General features: G+C 36.2%; 1 protein-coding gene across 6 annotated transcripts in view; it reads right to left on the reverse strand.

Moving 5' to 3' along the window:
* Window positions 1-2,680: 2,680 nt before the first annotated feature.
* Window positions 2,681-18,860, reverse strand: part of ENAH (ENAH actin regulator) — a 98,114-nt gene continuing 81,934 nt past the window's right edge. For 3 of the 6 annotated variants that reach the window (XM_080586295.1, XM_080586297.1, XM_080586299.1), the window contains 5 exons: window positions 16,349-16,415; window positions 13,965-14,027; window positions 9,752-9,830; window positions 7,297-7,354; window positions 2,681-5,677 (listed from right to left, as the gene is read on the reverse strand). In XM_080586295.1, coding sequence (XP_080442421.1) covers window positions 5,640-5,677; window positions 7,297-7,354; window positions 9,752-9,830; window positions 13,965-14,027; window positions 16,349-16,415 — 305 coding nt within the window. In that variant the 3' untranslated portion in view covers window positions 2,681-5,639. The remainder of the gene's footprint in view (window positions 5,678-7,296; window positions 7,355-9,751; window positions 9,831-13,964; window positions 14,028-16,348; window positions 16,416-18,860) is intronic. The other 3 variants (XM_080586296.1, XM_080586298.1, XM_080586300.1) reach the window with 1 other exon arrangement.

The following is an 18,860-nucleotide window of genomic DNA, read 5'->3' on the forward strand; positions in this document are numbered from 1 at the left end:
CTGGGACTAAGATTTTGCTGAGCTTTCACAGAATTTAGGACTACACCTCTATTTGATATTTTAGACAATTACAGCAAGCTACATTAACATTTTTTCCCTTTAAATTAAGATTATAAACCCAAATCAACTTTAATATATTGCCAGTCACTATATATGAATTTCATCAGTCTTAGGTTACCATCCCTGAAGAAGTGAAGTAAAATACTTCACCCTTGTCAGGCATTCGTTTGGGATGATTTAAAGAAACACTTTTGAATGTGTAAAAGTAGTAATATGCAGTGACAGTTAACAAATTTACTTTTCTCTTCATTAAGACTCTCCTAGATAGCACGTAATTTAGGATTATTTAATCCTCATTGTTTCCGTATCCCAAAGTCACCCCTTAAGATAAATCACTTAAGTGAACGTTAGCCAGTTCTTCAAGTGCTATACACTGGCTCCAGTTTCACTGAAATCACCGACTCTTTTCCCTTTTCATTTTCTATCAAAAACCCAATGGTGATAGCCTATGTGGTCAGGTAAATATAGTCCCTTTAAGAAATGTTAGTCTCAGTACAAAGTCAGTTTGGAAAATTTTCTCCTTGCTCCCCAACAGCCCAGTCTTGTTCACCAACTAAAAAGATGGGGCATATTTGCAAGCATTATATGACTCTTGTTGAGATACCCTGGCAAGCAACATTTAGCACTGTAACTGAGCATACTTAACCATTTTCAGAAGAGAATATTTCAAGTGTCGATAATCACCGGCTTGATCAGTCACAGACAACTTTTCTACTTTTGTAATATACAACTTTAAAAAATAGGTATCATGCATCTCTCGACACTGATGGACAGACTTCATAATACTGCTCAGGAATTTAAATCAGAAATTTTTAACTTGTTGCCAAAATGCTATCCCAGTTATAGCAGACTATTAACTAGCAATAATTTTACTTGAAAAAAATTTTTAAATTAACTTACAGTTGGTGCCAAACTTGACACTAACATCAATGTTTGACAAAGCTGGATTAACCCATTATCGCTTTTAAAAAAGTCAGTTTGGGGGCAGCTAAGACTGCATAAAACAGGTAAAGGACATAGAATGTTGTATTATAGTGTGTTTTTGGTTGTTTTTTTATATATATAAAAAACAAACTTCCATCTTCCTGCAACCAAAACCACTTAACATGTTCTATATACATACACAACACACAGAACTTATGTTTTACCAGTACTGTGTTGGCATCGCATTTTTACTTCAGCTCATGGTGAACAAAGATGACATAAGACTAAGCTGAAGAGCTGAATAAATAAAGCAACTAAATCAGTATGTAAACTACAAAAAAAATAAAATAAATTAAAGCCAGCCTGCAGAATAACTAGCTTCCAAGCTGCCAGAGACAGAACAACCAAGATTTAACACCTTACAGGAGAGATACCCTAAACACTTCACTAAAGAAAAAGCTGAAGAGAACCAACCTCACTGGCAGAAACACTAGAAAAATACCCTTATTGTATTCAGCTGACAAGATCGTCTTTTCATTAAGGGCTTAAAAGACTTCCAAATGAGAAATTACATGCCATAGTATCACACGTTTGCATCACCATGAAGTTGTCTCCTCTCTCCTTAAGTACAGGCTTCAAGAAAACAGGAGACAGACCCAGGCTCTCCCAGAGCCAGACAGCAAGTCATAAGGATCGCTGGCAGCAGAGAGGAAAGGTATCTTCCCGTGTAGCGTGAAGTACAACTTGAATCGCAGTTCTGGATTTGGGCCTGCTGCTGTAGACAGATACCTGGCCATTTAGGCTACAGTCAGAAGTAATTGAGTACGGTGCCGGTGCACGTCATTATAGTGTTGGTTGCAGAATGACTTAATCTTGCTAGCCTGGTTGGCTAACACTGATGTTTCAGACTGCAGTTTTTCACAGCCACTAGTTAAGAGCTGCCGCAGTTTACACACTGTCATGCAACAGGTGTACCCTGAAGCATGAAACCGCCACAGTGAACACAGCCTGACTGCATCTTTCACAACTGTGGAGAAACATCAAGTCCATAAAAACACGGCAAGAGAGCAAGAAATGGGAGTTCAAAACAATGTTGATTAAGATGTACCAGGCAAATTAGAAAAGGATAAGAACTGGTGCTTTCTGAATAAAAAAGCAACAGCAAAACAACACAGCTTTTAGTAGCCTAAATCAAGAACATTTTAACAGCTACTTGCAATATTCTGCTTTAAGACAAATTGAAACTGTTCTTATTAATGTACAGAAAGCTATACTAATCTTTCATGGTAGATTTTTTTTATTACTAGTATTGAAAATAAGTAATTAACATAAAAGCAACAAGGGAAAGTTGGACTAACTGTAGTTATTTTATCCCTAGTTTTTGCCTGTCCCTGCCTTCCGAGTTCTGTGGATACCTAGAACAAAGTGTGCCTTGTTAGAATGTAAATAAAATCACACACTTAAAATGGATTTGATATATGTACAGTAGTTATCATTCATGAATATTACATAGCCAGTGCAGTTACATTCTTTGTAAGGTATTTAATGTTCTCTATCAAATCTTCCAAAGGAAAAACAAAAATGAGTGGTGAAATCAAGGATTAAGGAATTATCACAGTCATTAAAGTTTGAGAATTTTAGTAGTAAATGTACGATATTCTTCTATGAAGTTCCATAAATAAATGGTGGCAACATGTATATATTGCAATTTTATTTCATTCGCTCAAACAAAACGTTAGCATGTAAGAAATTTAAAATGACACAATATGGTAAAAATAGCAGAGAATGAACTGAGAAACTAAAAGGAAGGTAAACCTAAATGCATGAAAATTCAACATTCATTAGTGATCATCTTCAGTTTTTGATTGACACTTGATGCTTGATAACTTTTTAAAACAATGAACTGGAAATCATTATGACTGTCTGAAGAGATTTCAGCACCAGCACTAAGATTTTTACATTCAGTTTGTGGTTGACTTGTTAGCCACTTGTATATAGTACAGATTTATCACAGATCAGATCACAGTGTTGAGAAAAGCAACGCTTTCCTGGAGTTAGAAAGGATCCCCTAAACTGTCCTCAGTTTAAGACATCCATTGTACAAAAGCACAGAACCACCACAATATGGTTTTCAAAGAACTTAGTTACCAGTAAGCAAAATAATCTTAGCTTCTGCAGATCATTTTCAATACTGAAATCTCTGAAAATGTTGCAACTGTCAGTATGACAGGAGATGTTTACAGTTATCTTTAACTCAATCAGATTTTCTGGAAAGAACCAATTCAGCAATTTGGGATTATAGAAATTATGTATGTAGAAGCAGCACAAAAGAAGACATCTGTTCCTTTTTCTTTTAAACAGAAATCATGTTAATTTTAGACCAAGGCACAAAACGTTTAGTGCATAAGCCAGTTCCTTGCAAAATCTAGTAGTTCATCATTTAGTTTTGGACCACTTATACCCATTCACACTATTCCACTATGCTACTCCTGAACTCTCCTATAAACAAATCAAACATGATTTCTGACAAGGATAAACTTCCTTAATGCTGAAAATGTCCACGTAAAATAAAGTTACATTAACAAAGATGAAAATGCCTCCTCTTATTTTGAGTAAAACAGTACTTTACAAGCTTACTATGGATTTCTTTTTTTAATGCCTTCAATAAACACGTGCAGGAAAAACTTTTTTTTAATGATTCATTAATTCAGTTGGTCAGTATTTCCACTTTCATCTTCTCTCAGACTTTGAAGGTATAGAAACAGGAAATGTTTGGAGAAAAAATTCCATTTTAAGCCTTTCGAAAGCACTAAGTGCTGCTTTACTTTGGTGTTCAGCACTTAAGACAGTATGTTATTGAAAGCATTTGTCCTAAGGATGGAGCTGCATGTACATTAACCTCTCCAAAAATTGAAAGTAAACTTTTCTTTTGGAACAGCACAGATCACAAAGCAAACATGGCACTGGTACGGCTCAGAGAAATTGTTAGTGCAAAAGAAATGGGAAGATTTTGATCTGTATTGTTTTTCCAAAAGCACTACAGATCCCATTCACAGAATTTATATGCCACTGAACTGTACCACATTAAAACAATTACAAACAAAAACCGAAAATCTGGGGAAATATAAGGGTGTCATCTCTCCCAAAAATTACTCCCGATTTAGTGACTGAAACCAATGACATACCACTGACGCTTTCTAGAGTTTGGATTTTGGAGCAGCTGTTTTATTTTTATTTGTTTGTTTTTATGTCATGCCCCACCCCCATCCCTCCCCCAAGGAAAGTGGCAGATAAATTAGAAGAAGGGGACATTTACTGTGACCTCATGCTCCATTATTCTAATGCAACTAACTGTTGTCTTGTTTCATTAAGCAATCAAAAAAGTAGTCTCAGAAAACCGTGAAGCAGAAGGTCATGGTAAAAAGATAAAGAACAATGCACTTATACAGGTGCATCCTCAGCAATTCAGATGTCTAAGTGTTTGTTCTCTTGCCAAGAAATGAGTTAGATTCACATGGGAGTTTCAGAACCATTATGGAAGTATTACTGAATTTCAAATATAAAACTAAAAAAAAAAAAGATATAAAAAGGATTAAGTACCTGGTTCCATTAACATGGTTACTGATAAAAGTCACATTTTCCTCATTATTACACATGCATGTAAGATGAAGAAAAGTGTAGAAAGTAATAAAAATGTGTCGCCTTCCCCCTCCCTCATCCCACATTTTCTGGGCATAAATTAAGCCTTAAAAATAAAAAGGCTACTTAATATCTGTGACATGCAATTTTTCTTTTAATTAAAAAGCTGTGTTGTGTTACATTACAAAAATGTCCACATGCATAAATCTAAAAAAAGCCCAAAAATCTACTGTAAATCTACAACATACTAATGATTTACATTTGACTGCTGATTCGCATTATGTAGAAGTCTTAGATTTGGTAAAGCATTGTAACAATGTAGGAAGGCATCTACATCTTTAAACTCTGGACTGTATTTGCTTTTTTTTTTTTCCTATAAAATTGCATGAAGGCTAACTAGAGAGGCTTCCTATCATAAAATTCCAGAAACTCAACATGTGATCCCTGTCTAGGTCATTCACTTACAAATACTGCCCTTAAAAAGCACATATTTCTCATCATTCCATTATTTTGTGAACTGAACTTATACACATCTGATCTTTTAAATTATTCATGGAAATATCAGATATGATAGGAAGACAAACCTGAGATTCATTTGAAGTACAACAGTATAACTTGCTAAATCCTTCATTAATAAAGAAAACCTCTCTGAAAAGCCTTCCCAAGCTTTTCCCTGTTTGTTTGTTTTGTGTAACAACAAATTCTGAAACATGTGCAATTTTATCTTGTCATGAGTATACTTCAAAGCACTGTGATCTTGTCTGATAGGTGTAGGAAATTCTGCACAACCATTACAGTAACTTTAAGACTCTTTTCCACCTTGCTGTAAAGGTCAGAAAAAAGCTGCAAACTAGGAGGAAAATAGCGTATCACCAGAGTGATGTGCCTGAAGCTTTTCAGAATATGTTGTTTCTCCCTCCTTCCAAGTGTCTGTCTCCATTTTCTTCTAACAGCTCACAAAACGTAGTCAGTTTTATATCAAGTTAAAGAGTCACATCGGCTTAGTACTAGTCTTTCTATGCAGTATTCGACTTGCTCAGTTCCTGCCTGATAGCTAGAGAGAAAAAGAGAGAAATTAACAAATCAAACATTTCAAGTCAAGGAAGAAAGCCAGAATTAATAACTAACCTCTTAAAGAAAGTTCATCCTACTAAAACGTCTCAGAAAATGAATAATTTATATGTAATACGCCTCACATGTGGTTAAAGGCAAGCGTCACTCTCAGCTAGGCAGAACGCTTTTCACTCCTGCTAGGTTTTCAATTAACTTTTTATTTTTCAGTTCTACATCTCCAGCAAGTCTACCACTGAGATATCAAGGAGTATGTGTGTGGGCTTATTTAAGCTTAGCAATAGCCTCTGGGCCATACGCTGTTTGCATCGTACTATCCAAAAGGCTGTGATACACAGCATAGTCAAAATATTAATGAAGAAAAAGTCTTTTATGAAACAGTTACTGATTTAAGTATAGGGAAAAGCACTGCATTGTAGCGCAAAACCAGTCAGCTCTTTCTACCACATCTGTTGATGACATTTACTATTTTCCCAGTTGTGGTACCAGTTTCAATATGACCATACTTCATTTTGGTACAATCCACAAAGCAGTAAAAAACATTAACACCCATACAGTTTTATTTACTTTTTGATTCAACGATTTTAAAGATTATTATTCCTAAATAATTTCCCATAACTACGGAAAACTATTTAATAAAATATCTTCTGTTAAAATAAAAATGAACATTGTGAAAATTATTTTACTTGAATTTTATGTTAAAGACCAAACATGAGAAGACTGGAAGCTAGAAACATAACCATAGTGAATATTAGAATATATTTAGTTTTGAAATATGCACACCAGCAGCCCTGGATTATTTTAATTATAAAAATAGCCCGTTTACAACGACGATATAAAAGATAACTGCAAATGTCTCAGAGCACACATTCAAAAGACAACACTTGGTGTCAAAGCACTTTTGAAAAAAACAGAGAAGAGGAAATAAGACATACAACATACCAGTAGGTCTGGCACAGTACTGGGTCTGGCTGGGATGGAATTAACTTTCCCAACATCAGCCCATACAGTGCTGTGCTCTGCACTTGTAGCTGAAACAGCACTGATATCACACCGATGGTTTGTCTTTTGCTAAGCAGTGCTGGCATAGCATCAAGGCTGCCTCCAAATCACCGCAAAGCTAAAAGGCTGCGGGTGGGCAAGAGGTGGGGAGAGGACATCACCAGGGCAGATGACTTAAACTGACCAAAAGATACTCCATGCCATATAAATTCACACTCAGCAATAAAAGCTGAGGAAGGGGAAGAAGAAGGGGAGCTCTTGTTACAAAAAACTGTCCTCCTGAACAATGGCTGTCTATCAAGGCCCTGCTTCCCAAAATGTGGCCAAATATTGTTTGCTAAAGGGAAATAGGGAATATTCTTTTCTTTGCTTCCACACAGCCTTTGCCTGTTTTTCTTTTTCCCTTTAGATTGTCCTCATCTCAACCTGTGAACCCTTGTCTCCACAGGCACAAATGAAAGAATGCCAACAGAATATCAACAAGTCTATATTTTCCAATATTTGATTCTCAGAATAGAAGCATACTAAGCTTACATTTTGGTGCAGCTTAAAAATTACTTGCTCTGAGACTCAACAATAACAAAATAAATTGATACTTACCATCAATGAGTTCCTCCTTTAATTTCGTTAACTCCTTTCTCATTTCATCTAAAATATCCTATGGTGTCAGAGTAATAGATTAGTTTTGGAACATCTAGCTTTCTACTGAGAGAAATCCAAAATTATTCTAGCCTTCAACCAACCTTTAACAGTTCTGAAATTTATATTCCACCCTTTATCTTAAGGAATTAATCCCCAAAATCTAAAGCATTCATAAAATATTCTTACTGAAGATATAATTTAAAGAATAAGATTAAAAAAGTATAAGTCTTATAAATTGATTTCAGTAGTACTTATTAAAGAAGGAAAATACTTAAGTTAGAATATTGCACTAATATAATTCCTAAATAATAATTGGATCATCCCTTTAAAATAAGGGAGCTCTATCACAGATGAAAGCTCATATGCAATACAAAGAAAGTTAGTTTAAAAAAAGAAAGGCCCAGAAAGCATTCAAAGGAAAAAAAAATGGGATCAAGTTATCAAGTTAGCCCCAGTCACAAACTGGAATTTGACCTAATGAAAATGACTGAGTTAAATGCTATCAAATTTTTCTGCAGCCTTCTGTACATCTGATTTGGGATAATTATTTTAAGAAAATGCTTTTGAAACCAGAGTGGGAAGTACTGTCTGTTTCTTGAAAGTACAGTCTCATCCCAGGCAAAACAATAATCATCAGTAAACGCTTCCAAAAGATTGTTTTAATGAAGATATTCAGCTCTTTTTCAGCTTTTCAACACAAATAGAATACTAACGTGCAATACTAGACATTTTTTAGATGTTCCTCAAACACATACACACACCACATACACATGAACTGTCTTCAAGTAACAGCATCAAAGCTTAAGAGGTACCCCTCATGCAATTTAAGCTCCTGGAGAAGGTGGGAAGAGCTGCATTCCTCCCATTAGAGAATGGATATGCCAACAAGCTGTTATGAAGCACGAGAATGCACTTGTGATGTGTCAAATACTTAATAGTAACTGCCCATTTTGTCCAAAAACAAAACAATCCACCCTAAACAATCTAGCCATCTAGACTCAGACTGCTGGAAATTTGGTACATCTGAACTTTATGGGATTATAGGATCTACACGGACTTCAACTCAAAAGAACCACTGACAACATAAAATCATCCAGACTGCTATCTACAAGTTGTAGCATGAGTGCTAAAAATCCTCCATAAAATTTGAGGAGTACCTGTTTTATCTCCAGAACAGACACTACAATCCTAGGCTTTTATGTAGCCAAAAAGGATTATAAAGAAATCAAAGATGTCTCTTTCCAGGACAACAGCAAAAAAAAAAATCATATTTGCACAGAGCGCAGATCTTTTTTACCGTCTGGTTGGAACAGTTACTAGAAAATAGAAAACTGCATTTCCTCATACAAGACTCAAAAAAACCCACAGGGAATCTATTTGTGTTAACATCAGAAATGGTGGGGTGTTTTTTGTTTTTGAGCCAGAAAGAATGTACATTTCCTGAACAACTTAAGTACTAGCAGAGGCATTATTAAGCATTACAGAGAAAAAACATACAGTAGTATTATCTTATTGTCTTAAGCAGAGAACTTGGAACACCTCATAGAAATGTTCTCAGATCAGTATCATCCCTACATCCCAAATATCAACTACTCTCAAAAGAGAATCTTGAATGAAAAGGAATCACCTATAATCAGCAAAGATGATCATATGGCCTCAAAGGAAGACTTCTTAGTAGCTTGAGGAACAAAGGTAAATTAAATCAATTTGCTCCTGCGAGGGTTCCTATGAGGAACTCCCTTCCTTCTAGCATGGGAGGTCTTCGTCTAAATATTAGAAATACTGTTAACTGGTATCTCCTGCCTTGACACAAGTGACAGATCTGTCGCTGAGGTCTTTGTTGCTCAGATTATGGTATGCTTGCCAAATAATTGTCATGTACAGGTAACTGTTAGAAAAGTTTTCCAAAGCATCCTGTAACATGTTTTGCTAATCTAACAGGAAGCTTCCTTCTTCACACAAGGCTCATTTCCACAGATAGCCAGAAAAGGGGATACCACTGGATGCTGTTTCATCACCAAGCTCATGACCACAAGTGCTCATCTCCGATATAAAAAAGGTTATACTTTGGTAGGCAGAGCAGTCTTTGTTTTGGGAGAGAGGAGAGGGGAAAGAAAGGTTTTCTAAGCAAACTAATTTTACCAGTTCCATCTATAGTATCAATACCATCTTGTGTATTCTGTGTAATGCAAAAGCAGGAACAAGCATCTGGGAGAAAGTAATGGGGCTCTGTAAGCAGGCATCGTACAATTATAGCTCCTAAGAATACTGAAATAAGTTTGGGGAAAAGTAACTACTAATAATTAAATAATTACTGAAGTTTGGAACTAATTAAGAAAACAGTTCAAAACTGGTATTTGAGAGCTTCAGGTCCCAATAGCCAAGTTTTCTATACAAAGCACCATATATGTACCTGCTTCAATCTGTCATAATCTAGACCTTCTGACTGTACTCCATTGGCACTGGGTTGCCCCGTTGGTGTAGATTTTGGTCTGCAGTACAAAAACAAATCAGTAAGTTACTGGTCACTCATTATTACAACATACATAATACTTCTCCATCAAACTTGCTAATATTCATCTATCAAAACAATATTAAAAATATGAATGAAAGGAAAATCTGAAAAAAATTAGACCCAAAATACCACACAGAATGGAAACCAACAACCAAGAACGTTTTCCACGCACTGGAAATATTAATTACCATAGGAATAAGTTATTAGTTCAAAACAAGAACAATTCAACTGGCAGACATATTTCATTGTCAGTGGTTTCCGATGTTTTTAGAGTGTTCGTGAAAAACTGATCTCCTTTGAATGCCAAATACTTTTCCTTTTCCCCTTTGAAACTACTTATCTCAGAAAAGGCTCTCTGAAAGAAGCACTCCCTCTTAATGAGTGCATGTTGATACTGCAACCTAAAAGCATGTGGTGTGTGGCATCACCCTTGAAGACTTTGAGAATTCAGCAGGGCAAGAGTGAATAACCTTATCTAATTCCTGCTCTGAGAAGGCATCTGGAATAGACAGCTTCCAGAGGTCCCTTCCAACCTATATGATTCCATGCATTCTAAAGCTACTGAAAACAAAGATACTGTAATGGCAGCAAGTTTTATCATATAATATTTGGGAGGAAGTTCTGATGTTTTGGTTCTGATGTTTGGTTACTCTCCTAAGACATCGAAAATTTGCCTACAAAGATTATCCTGCATTCTTAAAACAGGTTCCAAAATAAGAGGTTTTTCAACCACATTTTTTTCGCTTTTTCTGATCCCCTGTTTATACAACGTGCAACTTTCAGACTCATGTACTTAACTACACTTCCAAAGGGCCTTCCATATGCGCAGCTATAAGCAGAGAGAGAAGCTAGATGCTAACAGTAGAAATAGAGAATGGCTCTCTAAAACAGGAATGGCTGGCTGGCATCAGACAAAGAGGACGGAATGTTCTCCTGTTCTTAATTACTTTTTACATCCTAACAATCTCTATGATTCTATAAAAGGATAAAGAAAAATGCTTGTAAAAAATTGCTGACAGTTAATTTCAAGATGTTCCCCCAGTGTTAGAATTATCATAGGATGTGGACTTTAAGGGTAGGGTAATGGTATAATAAACTGGGTCCTATTTCACCGTCTGTGTATGTGGTATCACTGAACAAAAAAGCCTGGCTTACATTCAGTTTCTCACTTACAAATTCTTACATAGGAGGAAGTAATTAAACACTGCATTTTTCAAGATTTGTTACTTGAAGGTACAACCTTTTTTTGTTAAGCTGGAAGGTGACCAGGCACAGGAAAAAAATAAGCCAGCAGGAAAGGTACAGTTATGCTTCTTACTTTCTTTCCCATACACAGTATCTGATTTCAGTACATGAGGGACACAAAGTAATGTATCCATTGCTTTAAAAATGCCTAGATAAATGGAAAATTATTTATCTAGCACGAACAAGCTGTGCTCTCACTCAGAAAAAAAAAAGAACCCCTATAATATACTTATTTTTTAAACAAAACCAGTACTTTCAGGTCTCACTCATCTCCCCTTACAAGATAGTAGTTTATCCATGAAGAAATAGTTTGATTACACTCTGGCTTTTCAATAATAGCAGAATGAGCCTCAATCCTGATGGTCTTCATGACTTAAAATTTGACAGACTATTTTCTTATTTGCTAACAGAAGAAAAACACTCCAAGTGCAACTCTGAACAGAAAATGGGATGCACACTCAATTGTCATTTTGATACTACAGAAACTTCCTCAGGTTTGTACTCTCCATACTTTCACCTCTTGTTGGTTCACAGTGCGAAAAACAAAGACATAGCATGTGACACGAGTTGCAATTTTTTTCCACACAACCTATATACAGTAACATTTATCGCATTGGCACCATTCTAATACAAATTCATAGCTACCAAGTAATCTGGTGACAGCATTTTAAATTTATAAATCCTTTTTTTCTTTTTTTTGGAAGACAAGAACTCTGGTGCAAGTGGTAGAAACCTCTTAACACTTGTGTTTTTAAAGCTTCATGACTAATTCTGTGCACTGACAAGTTACTTATGTGAAGTCCTGTTGCACCCATGTAGGAAAAAACTGCCAATAATTAGCCATGCAAAACAGAGTCAGCAAAAGCAGTGTTTAACTGTCCCTTTGCTGATGGACTTCGCATCAAGCGGATAGGTGCAGGAACATTCTCTGTTACACCACCAGCTCTGTTCTTCACATGGGATCAGAATACTGTTAAACGATTTCCAAAAGAGACACTGCTAACATTACTGGACTTGAAACACACTGAAATGAAATACACGATCCATGGATTAAGACAGAGTAAGAAATATTAAATAACTTTATTGTAGAAGCACCTGGAAAACAGAATTCACCTTGTAGCCATCAGAAGATCGACGGTGTGTGCTAATGCTATGAAGACAAACCACAGTTTGGGATCTTTTACAAAAATCTTTAGATACTGACAGTGCAAGAATTCCTTGCTCAAAATAAAAATCAATATGGGAACTTTGGCAAATGCTGCTGCTTCACATATCTGACGTTTAGAATGCTACTTTTGCAGTTTATACCTGAAAGCGCAAACACAGATTGACTCCAAGCAGAACAGCGTGAGTTTTTCAGATTCTCCATATATTGTTTCTGATCATTAAGTGTCTTTGTTCCCATATACTAGGGCATTATAGCATTTACCCAACTAAACTGAAATAAAAAAAAAAATCAGTTTCCTCCCCAAAGCTATTCCTGACAAGAGATAACAGGGATCTACTGCGTGTTTTATTAAAAGAATTCAAAGAACATATTTGAGTATTTTAATAAAATTACTTATACTTTAAAGAACATATCTCCACAAACAGACTGCTGCTTATTTTGCTCAAAATCTTTACAATAAAAAGGTAGCTCTGCCAATCTTATGCCACATATTCCTACTAGTGAAATACCTGTCTAGAGGTATAACAGGAAAGCCTTCTTAAAAACTTGACCACTCAAGTGTAGGAACGCATCCAATTTTTTTCTAAGAAGTCCTGCAAGAACTTCTTCATTCAATCGAATATGAAAGACCTTAACTTGTAAACTAGATAATTACTTATCTCAGTCAAGTCTAGCTTCCCCTCTACCCAAGTTATTCTTTTCCTTCTCCAGTTTGCTCAGAGAAAAGATTCATGGTGAATGCAGTTGCCATTAAGACAGACATTAGCCACTGAAAATTAGCAAATAAAACATCCCAACCATTAGTCCTAAAATGGCTACAGAGCACTCCCGTGTGGTTTTTCATAGCATTGCCTGGCAGGACAGTGAGGCAACCTTCGTAATCCCTAAAGCACCTTAAAACAAACATGCAAGATAAAGATTTTATTCATGCCAACATGCAGAATACACCACCAAAGATAAGTATCTCAAAGGGGAACTTCTTATACAAAATATGAAGTATTCACCACAGTGAGTGCTTTGATGAAAAATGAAAGTGGAATTTGATTCAATAATTCAGTGTTCAAAAAAAATTCAAAGCTCTAAGAAGTTTAACTGCAGAAAGCTCTTAAAACCCAAAGAGCTTTAAATGTCAGTATTTTGTGCAAAATTTTTGTACCACTACAGAAACTACAGTTTAAAATAGACAGTTATTTTTAAATATGTGAATATTCTCCCAACTGAAACATTAATTTATGTTTAATGATTCCTTTATTCTTTCATATGCTTATGTCAGGCAAAATCTATTTATCTTTACTTAACCTGTGGCAGCAAAACATGAAAATTCACTTGGAAAATTACCTGCTATTCCTGTATATTTCTTCCATTTGTGAAAAATTTCTCAGGACAATGCAGAAGGTTTACTAAATCATGGCATATCCAACAAGAATTTCTAACTTTGCAGGTGGTGATTAACAGAAATCTAGTATTTATTTTGAATTCAAAGCTGGTTCTTAAACCACCTCAATTTGCCTTCAGAATCAGCCAAAAACGCGCTTAACTGGACAAATGAAATACAAAGAGGAACCTGATCATGGATGTGGTGATTACCAATCTATGTAGAAAAAGTCCACCCTTGAATTGGTAAAAAAAAAAAAAAAAAGTAAGAAAGTAAGAAAGATTTTAATCATTAAGAAGTCTCAAATCCTAACAGGATAATACCTGTTTAGTGAATCATAGAGCCTGTTTTCAGAAACAAGCAGGTTTTTCCATGGAGATTCCCGTCTATGAGTAGGGGAGAAACACTACCTTAACGAGCTATAATAGACCTTAATGTTCAGTTTTAAAACCTTAAATACAATGGAGCCTCACTGATTGTGTTCCAAGAGTTCTATTTTGAACGTATCAGGAAATATGAAAAACATGTAGTTCAATACTTAAAAATCTGCGCTAGAAAAAAAGGGTTTATTTTAAATAGGATAGTATTGATTTTAAACATTCATTCTGAATAACAAATCCTTTGTCTAGTTGCTTGGAAGCTCTCAAGAGAAAATATTGCTTACTTGCCATTTTCTTAAGCACGCTTTATTTAATCCCCATAAATGAGCACGTTCACTCTGTATAGGTCAGGAGCAGGTTTTCTAGGCTTAACAGGTGAAAGATAACCCCTTTCTGGCAAACATGGTATTAGTGTTTCAAGTAGCAGCACCCTTTGACTAACTCACTCAAACCTTAACAATCTGCTTGTAGACAGAGTTGTCAACTTCAGAGAATTTAGAAAAATGCAAGGATATTTAAGAGAGCCTTCTATGAATACCTTTCCTTTCTCAGTCCATGAAATATTCCTCATCCTGGTATGGTAAACCATAAACAGTGCTTGGAAAACTTTATCTGCAGTTTTTACAATATATGCTATGGAACCTTCCAGGAGGTTATGACAGCACTAGAATAGAATACTGATATTTGATTAAACAAAGAATTCCTTATTTAAGTCCTTATAGAGCATACACTCACTGAGGCTCTAATTAGTCTGAATTAGCAGTCTATCAGCATTTTCCATTGGATGACAACGAAAAAAAGCTTGATGAATAGATTTTCTTAACACATCTCAAGAGAAGTCTCAAAAGATCTGTAATTCTTTCTAGGTCAAAAATCCTTTTTTAAACATACTACAGTAAACTCTGAATTTAACCAGTAGAAATAAGATCAGTGAAATAGGCTGAGAATAGGAGAATCTATACCCAAATGGTCAGGTCAGCAAACACCTCAAATAATCAAATCTAAAATGCTCTAAATCTCTTTAGGATTCCTTAAAAAAAATATTTCTGTGACAAGTTCCCCCTCAATATCATGTATTTATACCTTAACCTGCTTGAAAACAAGAGATCTCTGTTAAAGCACGTAAGATCTACCAGGTAGGTGTAGGAAGAAGAAATCAAGGCAAAGTTTGTGAAGCAGTATTTTGTTACACTGGCAGTAGAACAGGGAGGACATCACCACCAATGTTACTTTTTTTTTTTTTGACAAAGCAAAACCAAACAAAACAAAAAACAAATGAACAAATGAAAAGAGACCCACAATACAAGCAACCAGAATCAAGGCTGGAGAGATTTTAAGTTACCGGACTTAGTAATTTCTGGAATTAAGACACAGATACTGATAGTCTGATAGTGTTTAGTACTTAATTTTAGAACTGATGAGACCTCAATGGCAACCTCAACGACAAGTAATGCCATTTAGAGAATTATTTTCTTCCCAAATCAACAGATCTTGTATAGCTGTTTCCAACATGCCAGAATTTTAATGAGAATTGAAGTAATTTCAAATAGAACATTCTCAGGTTTAACACATTCTTCTGTTGTCTTTTAAGAAATTCAGGTAACTTTTTCAGATTATCACAGGTCAGAACCTTTTAACCTCTGTATCCAGAATACACATGAAAACTAAAATGAGCTACAAGCCTACTTAACGTAATTTTATTACTGAAATGCCTACCATAATGCCCAGTGCCAACAGGAATTCCAGTTGACAAGTTACCAACAACCAGTCAGTGCAGTGAAGTATGCATAATACTCCATAACTCTTTAGGATGTTTCTTCGGACTGTTATGAGGCAACTACTGAAAACTGTCACTGAACCAAACCTCACCAAGATGCTTAAATATCAAGATATAGGTTCTATAATTAGCACAGAAATAGAAAGGAGAAAAGCTATTCAGTAGATTTATTACTGAATATATGAATGATAGCACTGAACTTGGTCTCCCCTGCAGGAAATTTCAGACTTAAAAATATAAGGAAATAGAAAGAATTAACCCTTTCTGTAATGTAAGCAAATATATACCACGATTATTGAAGTTATATGCCAACAATTATTAAGTAATCTTTTTGCTTTACTTTTACCATGAAAATTTCACTTTTCACCATTCTTCAAAAGCAACACTTTATTCTTAATTAAAATTGCCAAAAGCAGTTTCATAGCAGGACTTTTAAACCCCAAAATTTTGCTTTGTATTATTTTTGCTATTTTAGTCAAATATCTTTAGCAGCATGAGCAACAACAGCAAACTTATAGAAAAAGATAGCTACTGGTACAAAATGGAGTACCTGGATATAACAGGCGACTTGCTTCCATTCACTGTATTTGTTCTTTCCCAAGGCTTTCTTGTTAGTTCTGTCAAACACAGAAAAAATAAAAACTATTGTCTTCCATTTGTTGTATAATTATGTGAAGAAGCTTAAGTACCTAGCAACTTAAGTCAGCCATTTTCCTTTTTTAAACTACGTTGCATTAGTTCTTTAATATTAAGCTACCTCCTGTTATATTCGTCTTATTTTCAGTCATGCAACCATTCACATTGTGATAGCATCTTTGAGCTTCACTTTAAATCTAGACATTGCAAATGCCATTTGATTCTTCACAGAATCACGGAATGGTTGAGGTTAGAAGGGACCTCTGGAGATCATCTGGGTCCAACCTCCCTGCCAAGCAGGGTCATCTAGTGCACGTCTTAAACCAGGTGGGAAAAGCTCTGCCTTGCTTTATGTATTTTATTGCTTTAGTTGTGAAACATGGAATTCTGGAACCATAACTGAACAGTCAGCTTCAGATACTGGGGGAGTATGTTTTTAAAAAAAAGGAGTTTCCCTAACCTGTTAACAAATTACATAAAAATAATTCAGTGTTAATTTCAATGAAGCAACAGCAGGAATGAGAAAACCTCACACAACTAGAATACCTTTCAACAATGTATTTATTTTCCAAAGTTGTGTCCCTTTTTGGGATGCTTCTAACATTGCAATGCATAATTACCTCTTTCAAAACAACAGACTCAAAACTAAAGGTACATTTTGCACTTGGATCCGGAAAAGTAGTAGTTTACTTACCACAGCATGATACAGGACAAAGTTTTACTGGGTAACTCTGCTATTGCCTAGACAGCTTGTACACTGAAGGTCAAGCACTTTATTATATGTTGCAGAAGAGGACTTCTGGGCCTAGTCCACAGACAGTAATTTGATTCAAGTTGTAAAAAAAAAAAAAACACACCTATTTTTTATATAATCTCATGCTTCGTTTTCCATTACAGAGCCTGTTTTTAGTTCTGTTTAGAATCCTCTCCAAGCAACTTTGACACACTCACTATCCTGAGTTTATTACAGCAATCTTTGTCAACAACAGACAGAAATAAAAAATAAACAAAAACAAGCAAACATTTCAGCTAAGGACTATTGTTTGTTATTGTATGGCGAATGAGACTATTTCCTTTAGTGGTCTTACCTAGCCCTTCCTCATGACATAACTATCACTACGATAGTTTCATTCCATATTGGTCAGATTTTCATTCCTTACAATCTGTACAAATGAAAACATTATTTCTATACTGTTAATTGTTATTACTTGCTTGCTATTGTTACTTAGGTTTTTAACATATCTGTGATCTTTTAAGTCTTTATTTCTGGTTTGGCTGAGGGTTGGTTTTGTTTTGTTTTTAATTGCTGTTTTGTTCCCATTATTTTGTACTGTTCAACTCTGCTACGCTGGGCAAGCTGAAACGTTCTTCTGAATCTCACACTAATCAGGAAGCTCTCCAGCATTCAGCAAAATTAGAAGAATATCTGAACCGCAGAAGTCTACTAGCATAGTTGTCTCTGACCCAGTTAATTACACATTGCCAATGCTAGTAATAGGTCTCAAGCTTTATTACTTTACTATACGAGGCTTCCGGATTTGTCCAGTCTTGGAATTTTTAGCTGTATTTGCAAAATCATCTGAGAATTTTTTTGCCATGGCTGCAGCTTGCTCAACCACCATTATTACTATATAGCTGAAACAGCAAAATTATTCAGGTTTCACGTCTGTTGTCACAGTATCACAGTATCACAGATTTCTAGGTTGGAAGAGACCTCAAGATCATCGAGTCCAACCTCCGACCTAACACTAAGCACTCCACTAAACCATATCGCTAAGCTCTACATCTAAACGTCTTTTAAAGACCTCCAGGGATGGTGACTCCACCACCTCCCTGGGCAGCCCGTTCCAATGCTTAATAACCCTTTCGGTAAAGAAGTACTTCCTAACATCCAACCTAAAACTCCCCTGTCGCAACTTTCACCCATTCCCCCTCGTCCTGTCACCAGGCCCGTGGGAGAACAGACCAACCCCCACCTCTTTACAGCCTCCTTTAAGGTAACTGTAGAGAGCGATAAGGTCGCCCCTGAGCCTCCTCTTCTCCAGGCTGAACAAGCCCAGCTCCCTCAGCCGCTCCTCGTAAGACTTGTACTCCAGACCCCTCACCAGCTTGGTCGCCCTTCTCTGGACTCGCTCGAGCACCTCCATGTCCTTCTTGTAGCGAGGGGCCCAAAACTGAACACAGTACTCAAGGTGCGGCCTCACCAGAGCCGAGTACAGGGGCACAATCACTTCCCTAGACCTGCTGGCCACACTGCTTCTTATGCAGGCCAGGATGCTGTTGGCCTTCTTGGCCACCTGGGCACACTGCTGGCTCATATTCAGCCGACTATCAACCAGTACTCCCAGGTCCCTCTCGGCCAGGCAGCTTTCCAGCCACTCATCTCCCAGCCTGTAGCTCTGCTTGGGGTTGTTGCGCCCCAGGTG

The sequence above is a fragment of the Anser brachyrhynchus genome, assembly GCF_964034855.1.
Source record: "Anser brachyrhynchus genome assembly, chromosome: 3".
Classification (NCBI taxonomy): Eukaryota; Metazoa; Chordata; class Aves; order Anseriformes; family Anatidae; genus Anser; species Anser brachyrhynchus.